At 34.7% G+C, this 13065-nt stretch overlaps 1 protein-coding gene across 1 annotated transcript; it reads right to left on the minus strand.

The window, feature by feature from the left end:
• Positions 1–219: 219 nt before the first annotated feature.
• On the minus strand, positions 220–10887 carry LOC110111288 (condensin complex subunit 1). The gene is made up of 16 exons (XM_028694621.1): positions 10724–10887; positions 10295–10632; positions 10068–10219; positions 8802–9987; positions 8510–8701; positions 5600–6247; positions 5290–5460; positions 5115–5182; positions 4785–5007; positions 4607–4706; positions 4408–4523; positions 4276–4343; positions 3160–3310; positions 2788–2992; positions 1366–1482; positions 220–1288 (listed from the first exon to the last, which is right to left on the minus strand). Exons 1-16 carry the CDS (start codon positions 10854–10856, stop codon positions 1119–1121), a joined length of 4038 nt encoding a protein of 1345 aa, XP_028550454.1. The 5' UTR covers positions 10857–10887; the 3' UTR covers positions 220–1118.
• Positions 10888–13065: the final 2178 nt, after the last annotated feature.

The following is a 13065-nucleotide window of genomic DNA, read 5'->3' on the forward strand; positions in this document are numbered from 1 at the left end:
ATTTTCTTCTGATCGTCCCAAATCGTCCCGGATGATTGAGTTTATTTTATACTGATCGGCCAGGACGATATTCCTATCGTGGAGAGACACTTAGTTTAGTGCAATACTTGGAGGGTGCCTCCAAGGAGTGAAAGTAGGTCAAGGTTTAACCGAACCACTATAAATCTGGTGTGTTCTTTCCTTTATTATTTCCGCATTTAATTTTCGCATTGTGTTTTCTCTGTGGTGAATTTTGGTTTTGGTTTTAAGATTGTGTTTGTTTTAAAATAACAATTCACCTCTATCTTAATTAGTCTTGGGCTAGTTCATAAGGGGTCTAACATTTCTAACGAACTTTCACTTTAATAATAGTCATTCGTACATCAAAACATATGAATAAACTCGCTTGAGCCACAATCATCTCAAACAAGACTTGTCCCACAACTTTGTTTGCTCTGTAGCCATCTCTGATAAAACATGTACACTACCATACTTGTGCCGCAATGATCAATAGCATAAATTACACTATCACTACCACTAGGTATGCCACAAATCCATCCACAGCATACTTCAATAATATCATAACCACTATGTATTTTGTACATTCATAAATGACTTTCACATTCCATTGACTGTCAAAATATCCATTTTTTGCAAAACTCGCTACTATCGCATAAAGGCAAAAGATCTTTGTATTGATATTCAATAAATAGTAAAAGTTATTCAACTAGGTTGTATGATATTCAATAAATAGAGTAAGTTATTCAACTAGGTAAGTTCCTCTGATTTTTCTCCTCTAAGAATCATGTGCCCCACATTTTTTATTTGATTATTTGTGTGAGGTTAAAAAAGTCCAAGGAATAAAGATTGATACCAACTCAATTTCTTGCACTAAATAAGAACGGAAAAAAAGTAAAGAAAAATGCATTGTGTCAAAGTTGACAATCCAAAATAATCAGCTCAAAATGATCTAATGTCATGTACACTCAGAGTTGAAAAGGAGAAATGATGCCCATACCTATAACTTGAAATGATAGACTTGTTCCCTTCCTTCTAATTATAAATGAATTTTAGATGTTGTATTGCTTTAATATGTACTATGTATTTAACAAGAATGTGATAAGTTTGTCTGTGCACATTTAATAAGAACATGGTAAGCATGTATGTGCGTACGGGGTGAGGTTAATGAAGAGAGAAAGATAAGAGAGAGACCTTTTGTTCATCCGAAGAGTACTTTGTATCGGGCTGCTATTCTTTTGTTCTCGTATGCGTGATTGTTTGTCTGCCTTTATTTTGGATCTAGAGACACCTGAAAGAAAATGAAAGCTATTACAAGTTATAAAACATCTCACATCTAATGTAGAAAAAAATAAGCATTTGCATCACCTCTGCGTGAAGTTTTCGGTGACTGAACTTCCAAACCATTTTCCACATGCTCTAATCCTGTGCTTGTAAGACCACTTTCTGATGACTCAGACGGGTTGATTACCTCACTAGTTTCATCTAGCAATTCAATGAATGCAAAACAGATGTCAAAGCATAGATCAAAGAATAGTAGGTCATTAACAATTATGATCAATTTAAAGCAAAGTAAAGCTTCACAAAATAATGAATGCAATATTAATACTACAAAATGGTGGGGTGGGTTGACTGAAATTTCTAAGAGAAGATTAAACATGTCAAAAAGAAATGCTTGATCACATTGCTCTTCTCAAGCTGCCAATTTTGTGGAAAGAAATAACAAAGTGACAAATGAAACTAATTGCATTACAACAACATTACTCTTGAAACTGCTGAAAAATGAGCCCATCCAGTGGTCCGCATTTATGATAACTGTTTTACAAAATCAATTGTTTGTCTTTTGGGGGAAGAGTAGAGCTCAAGGGGAATAATAAATAAAAATAAGAGAGGCGTTTCCAATTGGTGACAAAGGGAAACCTAGTTGAAATAGGTTGGTGCTGGAACATACTACAAGAGAAGGGGAATGTTAAAACGCAGCAAGACTAGGCTCGTTTAGTTGGACTTCTTTCAATAAAGTAGATGGTGAAACTGTTGTCCTGAATCAGCTTCGCAGAGCACATTAACAAAGCTTGTATTCTTGTTAAATACATAGTATCCTATAAGCAACTTTTTAAAGGCAAATTTTATAAAAAACATATTATCAATTTTAATCCAAAAAATTACTTTATAGCAACTTTTTGTGGCAGCAACAAAGTAGGCAAAAAACATTACCAAACGGGATACTGTTGCAGCAACAAATACAAAACAATGATCAACAGGTTGAAGTAAAATGCAAAGCATAAACTTAAAAACAAGATCCAAATCAGAATCAAGGGTCCATAGCAAGTCAGTTGCAATCCGTACATAGGAGATACCACCACCAAATGAACTACTCTGTAGGAGTATGCAGGTTTCGTGGCAATGATAGAAGCAGTGGAGGCACGGCAACTATCAGTAGAGTTCCAACGCTTTGGGGAGTGATGAAAGGACGAAATGGAGGAGTGGCAATGATGAGGCAGGTGGTAACTGAGGTGAATGTGGGGAAGGTTCATTTGATGGAGAGTACTGGTAGAGATGACAGTGCTTGGGGGAGTTATAATATTGAAGGGATGAAGAGAGTTCCAATGGATATGCTGGTGGTTAGTGAAGAGGAGGTGAAAGCTAATCGGCTGAATAACGGTGGATTCAATAAAAAGTTGGCAGTCTATTTTTGTTTGGTGCTAATTCGTGCTAACTTGTATGTTGATGTCACCCACTAGAAGAAATGCACCAAAAAATAAACAACGCCATACAAATTAAGCAGGTTACCTTCAGCATCAATTTCATCTGTAGCCTTATCACCAGCATCTTTCTTGGCCCTCACTGCACCTCCAAGGTTACCAACTTTCTTTTGATGGGCCAGTGCATTACGAGTAGTTGCATCTTGTTCCTTCCTCTCCACATGGATCTTGTTGAGCTTCTCTTCAAATTCCTCAATGGATGATTTCACCTCCGTTTTTGCAAACTTTTTACACTGATATATCAACATAAGAAAGGTTAGTAGAGACTAATCCAGTGAACAGTCCACCTCGATAAGGATTTAATTATCAACCAACAATTTGAAAAAGTAAAGATTTATACCAAGATTTCCCTGCATGAGAAGTAGGGTTAAAACCTGCATGGAGTAGCGAATGCATTTACCTTGTTGATAATGGCTCTGAAGTAATCCATGACAGAATCTTCAGATAGAGCATGTTCATAAGCTTTAAAAGACTCAACAAGCTTTTTCAATCCCCTCTCACTGAACGTCAATTGGGAAAGGCAATAAGCAATTTTGCAGATGTAGCAGTAACTATGAAGTATGACTATAAAGAGATCAAGCAAACAAATGCAAATTATAAACTGGGACTTCATTACCATGCCTGTTATTCACTGTATCCTGCACTCAAAAGTTTCAACTCTCTAAAAGACACCATAGCCTTTTCAGAAAAGAAAAACCAAATACTACCAGTATAACACTGAAAAATTCAATAATTAAATAGGGCATCTAACCTGGATGGGTTTATGAATCATCAAATTCCATTCATTCAGATTGTGTTTTGCAATTCATAGATCACATAGCTCGTTGATTCTACTTCAAGCAAATCCTAGACAACGTTTACCCTCATTAGCTATAGTGTATCTATTTTCCATTATAACTTATAACCATATTACGGTTATTTTGACAATCCCTTGTCAACAAGAAAATTGTTTTACTCTAATAGAATATTATTTTGACACTGGGTTGCTTTCTTTTCCCTTATAATGTCATTTTGTAAATCATAGATTTCAAATTTACAGCGAGCTCATTTTAAAAGCTTAGTTTACCAAATTAAATGTGCTTGTTTTAAGCTTTTAAACCTATCATTATAAACTTATAACATAATCGCACTTGTTGTAATAAAAAGTTGTTTGCTTAAGCTCATATTACAGGTTTCTATCAAAAAATATAGAAGCCTACCTCAATTAGTGAGAAAATTCTAATGATCATAATGATTAACAAAAAGATGAGATGTACCTATCCAAATAAAAAAGAACTCAAAAGCCTTCCACCAAGGGGGTCCTAGCTTTCTACTGAACCAGAAATCATTACATGAAGACAAATTCAACGTCTAGATGTAACCAAATAATGTATACAAGATGTATAACTCCAAGCTGTAGTTCAGATGTCAAGTATAACGCATGAAGTTCAATTTGGTAATAACTTAGAGAGATGCGCTAAGAACTTAAGGGATTGAACATTCTTATCTTGACTGAAAAGAAACATAAGAGTGCCGCAATAGCATACCAGCGACTCCACTAAACCGGTTACAAAGCTTCTCAACAAGACCTTCCATTTGTTTGTCCTAAAAAATATGAAAACATAAGGATTGGATGGAGCAAAAGAAAAAATTCTACCAAAGAAAATACCTTCTTGATGGAGGTTATCAAAAACTGCATTATATTGTAAAAAACGCCTTCTTCAAGGTTTTGGCTAGACAATCTACCAAGGATATCAGGCAGCAAACTATAAATTGGATTGTTACCTGCAATAATAAAACCAATCCATATCAGACATTCCAAAAAACAACACTTTCATCTGCTTTGTGATTCAAGCATTTAAGGACACCTTTTTTTGACAATTCATGAAAAAACAGTTTGGCAAGACTTGAGATTCTTTCGTCCTTGTCTTCTATTCTTACAGCCATTTCATCTATATAGCCTTTCACCTGATTTATTCACCAATAATCTGTCATGAAATAGAAGTTTACAAAAAATATACATGAAAGCTCGAAAACTGGTCTCACCTTCATCATATCATTCAGTATTAGATGAGAAAGAACCAGAACAGCATTTTTCCTAACAGATGTCGAAGGATCTCGCAGTCGAGCATACATGTTTTCAGTCCATGGCTCCAAAAGGTTAGGAAAACGAACTGCCAGGTCCCCAAGAGCCACTGTGCAGTTTGAACGAACGGTTTCAGATGGTGCATTCTCAACCACAGTGAACAAGAGCTGTAGATTTGCTTCGCTATAAATTTTATTCAATAAAAATTAACAATTCAATTTTTAATATAAACATTTAATATATGATAAAAATGCATGAATAAAAATAAATTAGATATTTAAACAGCTCACCAAAACTCTGCATCAATAATCATTAACCTACATAAAGCAAGCATTGCAGAAGGCTGCAGTTCGGGATACTACAAAAATTGGACATAAAATCAGGAGATGAAAAAATAAGTTGAGCAAAATATATGAGAAATAAATCTTGAGATTTTTATTTTGGCTGGAGTTAGAGATCAATCACCTTCTGCATCACATTAACATTCCTACAAAGCTTTGAGAGAAAAGGTGCAAAATATCCAATAACATTTTTATCCGAAGAACTGCTGGAAATAATTTCCTTCTCTGCCCTTTCAGATAAAGAGTCGATTATCGCATCATCAGATGCAGCAATGCCCAATTCTGCATTTATACCCTGCAACAGCTAATCACCAAAAGGAACAACCTTTTTTCGAAAAATTGTGTATTTTCTAATCTTCTAGCCATAGTTCAAACAACAAAGAATTGCAAATGAAAATCCAAACAGTAATGCAAAATTAGCAAAAAGAACGTACATCAGTAGCACCATTGGAATTGCTATCAACGACCTCAGATTCGCACTTTGCTTTGTCTTTCTTAGATTTCTCTAAACGGACTTTTCTAACACAAGATTCAATATAAACCAACTGATTCAGAGCAATTTGACTTATAACAAAAAGAAATCTACCAAGCTTTGATGTCGAAATTATAGAAGAGTTCATTCCATCACTGTCTACTTGATCAGGCGTTTCATCAATCACAGTGCAACTGAAAACCGAATTCAAAGACTTCTTTGCCATGCCAACAGCAAAATTTTCGGGTGCTGGATGTATGGAGTAAATAGTACTGATAGCTTTGTCAGCCGCGGCATACCAAATGCTTTCTGGAAGCCAAAACCCTGTCACTAAACTCTGCAGGACTCCAAAAACATTGCTTCCGTTGCACCGTAATTTTTTCTTATCTTCCTCTGGCAGTCTTTCAAGAGCAACGCATGCGGTTCTTGCAAGCAAAGGTTCCACCTTTGCCCAACGTCCAAAACCAATATCAATTATATCTTGCCAGTGAGAGCTCAGAATCCCTGGAGAAGATTTTGCTGCCATACAGAGAACTGACAGAGCTGCACGGCTCTGAGCTGCCTCCACACCACTGACGTTAAAGCTGAAGTAATCCCATAAGGCAGAAATCTGAAAAAAAAAAATTTGCGAATTGTTTAGAATTTTTGTGAGCATTATGTAGAAATGGGCATCAATTCCTAATACTACTTATCTTATTTACATATTTTTCATATTTTACGCCTAAACTGTCCTCTCAACAGTTTAACAAGGCCTTTGACACGTTTGGCTTGAGGTGCAACTTACTATAAGGCGCCCTATAAGCACATCATAGCTTAAAATTCGATGGCCTAAGCGAGGCTTGTGCCTTTTCATTCGAGATGTACGCCTTGAGATTATATACCTAAAAAATGTATAAGTTGAGATCTAAAATAAAATAAAATCACGTCACTCTTTAAGTCATATATATAAGAGAGTTTAAGATGTTAGATTTCGAAATTAGATCACTTTGAAGATGTAGAGCGATGATTCAAAAGTTGTGCTAACGCCAACGGGACTCTACAAGCACTAACAACAGCGTTCGTTATGGAGCGATATTTGCTACGCGTGCTTATAGAAGTAAATTCTGCAAGTGGGGAGCCAACATCCGTTTGCAAGGGCCAAGGAGCAACCATCTTCCAATAGGTTCTACTTTTTCCATTCATAACATGTTTTTGCTGTTTTATTTTTAACTGATTTGTTTTCTCTTTTAACCACTATTTTATTTCCTATTCCCACTTTACGATTTTTATTTTTATTTTTCTTGATTTGATTTTTTAGTTCACTTTCAAATTTTTTTTTATATTCTTTTAATCTTTTTTTAGATTTAATATTCATTTTATTAATTTTATTATACTAGTTCGCATTATTTTTTTTTACTATTTTCTTTTCTTTTAAAATATATTTTATTTTATTTTTTTAATTTAATTTTTAAGCTTTCTTTAAATTTTTTTGTATTTTCTTTTTACAGTTTTTTTTTATTAATTTGCATTTTTTAGTTTTATTTTAAATATTTTTTTCATTTTCTTTTTTTTCTTTTTAATTGATTTTTGTTTTCATTTTATTTTAATTGAGTTTTTTCTTTTCCTTCAGCATTTAGGTTTTTTATCACTTACTTTTGATTATTTTCTTTTTTGATTGTCTGTTTAACTGTTTTTCTTTTAGTTTATTATAATGGTTGGTAGTGCAAGGAAAATTATAGCTTGAAACTATGATACTCAAGTCAAAGTACCAGGAGAATATGCAATAAAAAATGTTATCAATTTAAAATATAAATCTTGTGTAAAGAAAATTATTGGTCGTGTTAAAATAATGAAAGATAATTTAACTTGCACACAAACTTATTGTTGGAGCATGAGAAAGAGTGTTAGATGCTACAAAAATGAATGTACAAAATATTTTAAAAATTTTTGCCATCTCAAAAGAAAAAATTTAAAAAGATATAAAGAAAATTATTCCAAGTAGTTCTTACTATGATTCTTGGCAAGACGATCTTGTAAGAGCTTTTTTTTTCTTTTGATGGACAAACTCAAGGACCAATTAATAGATTTGATTTCATTTTAGATGAAGTTGAGAAAAATAACACAAAAGAATACCTCCTCCAACATAGACAAAAATAAACATTGAAATAGAGTGTGTTTAGACATATCCAAATACTTTTCTTAAAATGAAATTTCATTTAATATGGCAATGAATCCTTCATGGATAAAATTCTTCACTTTATTAGGAATTATGGTCAAGGATTAGATCTTCCTCACAATTATAAGCTTCAAACATTAATGTTAGATAAGAATTTAATGACAACAATAAAAATGGTTGAAGAAGTGAAAAGATATGGACTGAAGCAAAGGTAACAATAATAAACAAGTGATTGATCGTACATATGACAATGTTGCATTATCAACTTCCTTATTGATGTAAATGTTGAAGTGGTAGACGACATAGTTGTTCGAATGCTAACAAATAATAAAAGTACATGTAGGGTTGTAAACTCTGTGAACTGCTCATTATCTTGATTTGATGCATGAGAAGCTAGAACAATTTCCATAATATAAATATGCTTTGCTTAAAGAAAAATAATGAGCAAGTTTATTTGTAATCATTCATGTGAGTTGAGTTTGATGGGAATGTTCACAGATAGAAACTATTCAACCAATTGTTATAAAATTCATAACAACTTATGCAACTTTACAAAGGTCCAAAGAATTGCCACAACTTCTAAAAGTCATGTTTGCTTCTGAAGAATTGAACCAAAGTTTATGGACAAAAAACTAAAAGGAAAACACATGCAAGTTTAAAATATTTTGTATATTCATTTTTATAGCAACTATGAAACATCAAGATAAGTGCTCATACCGTGCTCTGTGATATTTCCCCTTTCGACACCAAAGAACCAATTAGACATTCTAAGGCTGCAAGATCTCCTATGCTAGAATTGATCGCCAAATTTAGTAGATTTCTGCCTGTTTCTAAAGGGTTCTTTCTTATATATATACTGACAAATGCATTTTCCACAGCCTCATAAATGGACTTATCTTGGGAAAATACCTGAAAAGGCCAAACCATGATAAAAATAAAATTCTTTAAGGACGTACACCATGAAGTTGATTCAAAAGAATGAATAAAGTAGGAATATATATAGCTTTACCAAAGGCAACATTTTACGAAGGCATTCATCAGATCCATCTATCTGAAATTGTCTACAACGCATTAGCAAGAGAATCGCATTTTCCACATCAGTCACAGAAGATGAAGCAAGAAGTTGAACCAAGATTGTCATTGTGGAAGCTATGCACTTTGAGAATTGTAGCCCAGCCTCCAATGACGCTACCAATGCCTTAATTTGTTCCAAGTTTCCAATATCTGGGACGCAAGCATTCTCTTGCGTTTGAGCTTGACTAGAAGGCAAGAAACTATCATCGGCACTCACCTCTGATTGTACTAAGGATTCACCACATAGCACATCACAACCAGGAGCGACCTTGTGAGAGTCTTCTCCACTCGTAATTTCATTATCAAAATGATCATCCTCTGACCTAGCAGGTTCCAAAACAAGCAATTTCTCTTTGTATTTCTCCAATGTTGCACTAAAGGTTTCAACGCGAAGTTGTGGTCCGAAAGGGTTATGCTGAAGCATCGTGATTAGCAGATTTAGAGCTGATTTTCTAACAATTGCACTTTTGTCCTCCAACCTTCCTGAAGCCACTAGCGCCAACTCATTCCACAGTCCTATTGAAACAGCACGTTCTTCACACAATTCTGCCCACACTTGAAGCACACGGCTTCTCGTATATGCTGAAACATCCTTGCAACGCTCAATCAGGATTTCTAACATGGCTTGCTTTCCCCGAAGACGCAAAATCTTGGAGCTTTGGTCCCCTTCGAAATCGTTGAATGCCTTTGCGACCAATTTTCCTAAGACCCCAAGAAGAGCATTCCGTATCTTGTAAGATTCACCCCCAAAATGAGGGACCAAGAACCCCACATTTGTTGACACCAACCTTGGCAATCGATCAGCAAGCTCAACAATGAATCTCCCAACATTTTCTGCCCCGATACTATCCCTTGCATAGTCCTTTGGATCAGTCAGGCCAAATTCCCTGATTAAAGCAACAGCAAGGCATCCATCATCATACCTTTTCACTGCAGCAGCAACCGCCTCAACAAGATGGGGAACAGCAAAGTCAAATTTGTAAATCAAGTGGAGGATTGAGGCACATGATTCAGCTGTCCTCTTGTGTTTTGTCGCAATGCAACCTATGATGTGGCCAAGGCCATCTTTTGTGCTTAAATCCTTCAAAAATGCCTGGTTCTCATAAAGGCTGAAAGCAAACCTTCAAACATGTATGATGTTGTTAGAGATAAAGCGGTTAAGAAAGCCAAGAAATCATCAACCCAATGCATGAAATCTCACTTGGAAATGAATGAGAGATAGCTCCCAACGGTGTCACCAAGTCCAAACAGAAGAACCAGGTTAATCTCTAAAGAATTGGCTATTAGATTGATTATCCGACCCCTAATTGCCTCAGAATTCCACAAGCTCTTCTTTAAATGTTGCCCAGCACCCTGAGCAAGTAAAACGAGAACAGTCAAGATAAACTCCCGAACCCAAGGGCTTCCTGTCTCAAATCACATTATTACCTTAGAGGCCGTGCAGGTATCCTGTTTAGGTTCCTGGACAAGCACTATAGTGATAAGAAAGTACGTATATATCTTCAGAGCATTCCGATGGACTGCAATGCGCTCGCTCATTGGTACCTGGTCGATACCAGAGTTGGATGGCGATGACTGAGGGGCCCTCGCGAGAGAGTCAACATTGGGTAGAAGGACAGCGAGATTAGACCGAATGGTCTCGACGAGATAGTACTTCGAAGATGGTGAGAGGAGGGAGAATCCCTTCACGAGGGAGTAAACACGGTCAAATACGTCGTGGTCCTCGATGCAAAAGAGATCTCTGTCGGAGAGATCAAAAACAACCCCTTTTTTCCCAAATGACGAAAATATGGAAAAATAATAAGTGGCATATAGGCTCTTCGAGTAAAAGCGACAATGGCGTGAACGAGAGAATACCTTTAACAAGCTCATCGAGCTCGGAGGGGCTGAGACTAGTGACATCAATTGGTGAGATGGCATAGAGGCGGTGATCGTCGGGTTCTTCTTCTAGGTCTTGGATATTTGACGGGAAGATAAAAGGAGGAGCCATGTATAGAGAGGGAGATGGAAGAGATTGATTTGGGAAGGAAGATGAAATAGGGTTTTGTTCGCTAGTTTTGGGTTTTGAACGAAGACGATTTGAAGAATGCGAATGAGCGGGAAGCCGGTCATTATCGTGTTGGCGAATGGAATGGGCCGGGTTGTCGGGCCGTTTGGGCTCTAGCTTCTTCTGACAAAGAATTTCCCGTGTCACAAACAATTTTTTTCGATATTTAAAAATCCAGTTGAATTCCGCTTGAAATTAAAATGATTTACTCTTATTAAATATGACTTGCTTTAAATTAATAGGATTTAATTAAATATTTGATATGCGGCATTATATAATTTAATATTTAATATTTACCATTTTATTTCATATGCATTTTGTTTGTTGTATTTTAAGTTATCTTACTTGTTTTGCTTATCTTATATGATATACTTAAGTAAAATTAGTATTTATTATGTCATCGAGTTCAATCCTGGTCACACCTTCTAACCGTGGACCTCTTATTCATCTGATTCATTTGTCGATTTGATTTTCAGAACCTCGGATATGCCAGAAATATCATTAATTAGAGCTTAATGCAAAAATAATAATAATTCTAAATTAATTTCTAGGTTACTCGAAGTATCAAACTATTATTTCAACAAATTTATACTCAAATTGAATATCTCAATAAGATGAACCCAATAATGCATAAAGTAATCAGGTCTTAGTGCAAATGAACCCAATAAAGTATTTAAAGTGTGGTTGAAATATTGAGACATTAATTGATGGATTGAATGATCTTTCACCTTTGGTTGCTTGCATTTAAAATGGGCAGCTCAATGAGAAGAACCTGCAAGCTTAAAATTACTCAATTTTAAGGTCATTAAGTCACTTAAATGATATAAGAATAATTTATGGGCAAATGAATCAATATATGACATTTGATGGGGTGTTTTAAGATTTTTTCAATATTAACCAAAATACCACTCTCATATATTATAAAAAACATTGTATCGAATAACTTCAATGTATAAAAAAACTATATAACCCTACGTAGCATTCGATGCAAAAAATTATCATATGGCACTGTTGTCACCCAATTGTCATTGTGCGACAACGATTATGTAATTGTTGTCACCTAGCTACCATGATCCATTCAATTTTGTTGGTCAAACTAAAGTCGTCTATCCATCATTGTCTAATCACCACCACTCCACTATCATTGTTCATTCATTATTGTCCAATCACTATTATCCAACTATCAATGCTCCGTTATCAACACCCATCCATAGTCATTCAATAATTGTCATCTGATTATTATTCAATTGTTGTAGTTTAACCACTAACACCCTACCAACTAGCACTTGACTAACATCATCCAATTGCTACCGCCAGCCCATTACTCCTACATTAAGCTCTATCATAATTATAAGTAATCAAATTTGAGTTCACTATTTTTTAATCATGTATTCTTTATTTGATGAAAATACAGACAAGTTAAATTGTAATTGCATAATTAATCATTTCATTTAGGACCAGCCTCATTGTTGTTATATGTGTGTGTGTGTGTATATATATATATATATATTCTTGGGCTTTTCATGTAAAAAACATAATATCTCTTTTTTTTTCATTTCTTTGTGCATGTGAAATATTTTGATATAATATTATGACATAAAATTATCTATCAATTATTGTGATATTTTTTAGTATACAGACATTTAGCACCTCTATAGGAAGCATCCCAATATCCTAGCATCACCAATTCAAGGCTAATAGTTGATTTTTTTCGCTACAATACCCATTAATATGGGAATTAGTCCCAAAATATGAGGCATGTGATGGAGCATCATGCCTAAATCCTTTAACTAATATATGGGGTTGGCCAATAAATAACACTACCATAACATGATGGAACTCATCAGTCATAAATCAACAACAAATTAGGGCTTAATAATTTGAATATGTTATTGTAGGACCACTATAAACTCATTTAGATGTTCCTCCTGCACCACAATACAATATATAGCATCGATAGTACTGGTGCAATTAATCCTCATTGTGTTGCTCAGCCAACTCAAAATCATATGCCAACCTTAAAATACTTGATATGTAATAAGCCAAAAGCTAAATTTTTTAGTATAAAAATTTAACTTATAATTAAATGTAAATGTAAATGTAATAACTTATTTTAATTATTAATTAAAAATTATTAATTACTAAAATTAGT

Source organism: Dendrobium catenatum, unplaced genomic scaffold (genome assembly GCF_001605985.2).
Source record: "Dendrobium catenatum unplaced genomic scaffold, ASM160598v2 fragScaff_scaffold_517, whole genome shotgun sequence".
NCBI lineage: Eukaryota > Viridiplantae > Streptophyta > Magnoliopsida > Asparagales > Orchidaceae > Dendrobium > Dendrobium catenatum.

What these genes read in the sequence shown, in the direction of transcription:
- LOC110111288 (XM_028694621.1), bottom strand. Translation starts at nt 10,856, where the DNA reads ATGGCTCCTCCTTTTATCTTCCCGTCAAATATCCAAGACCTAGAAGAA. An exon ending in ATTATTGATGCAGAGTTTTG is followed by an intron (nt 5,008 to 5,114) that starts GTGAGCTGTTTA and finishes TAAAATTTATAG; the next exon opens with CGAAGCAAATCTACAGCTCT. An exon ending in TCAGAGCCATTATCAACAAG is followed by an intron (nt 2,993 to 3,159) that starts GTAAATGCATTC and finishes TTGATATATCAG; the next exon opens with TGTAAAAAGTTTGCAAAAAC.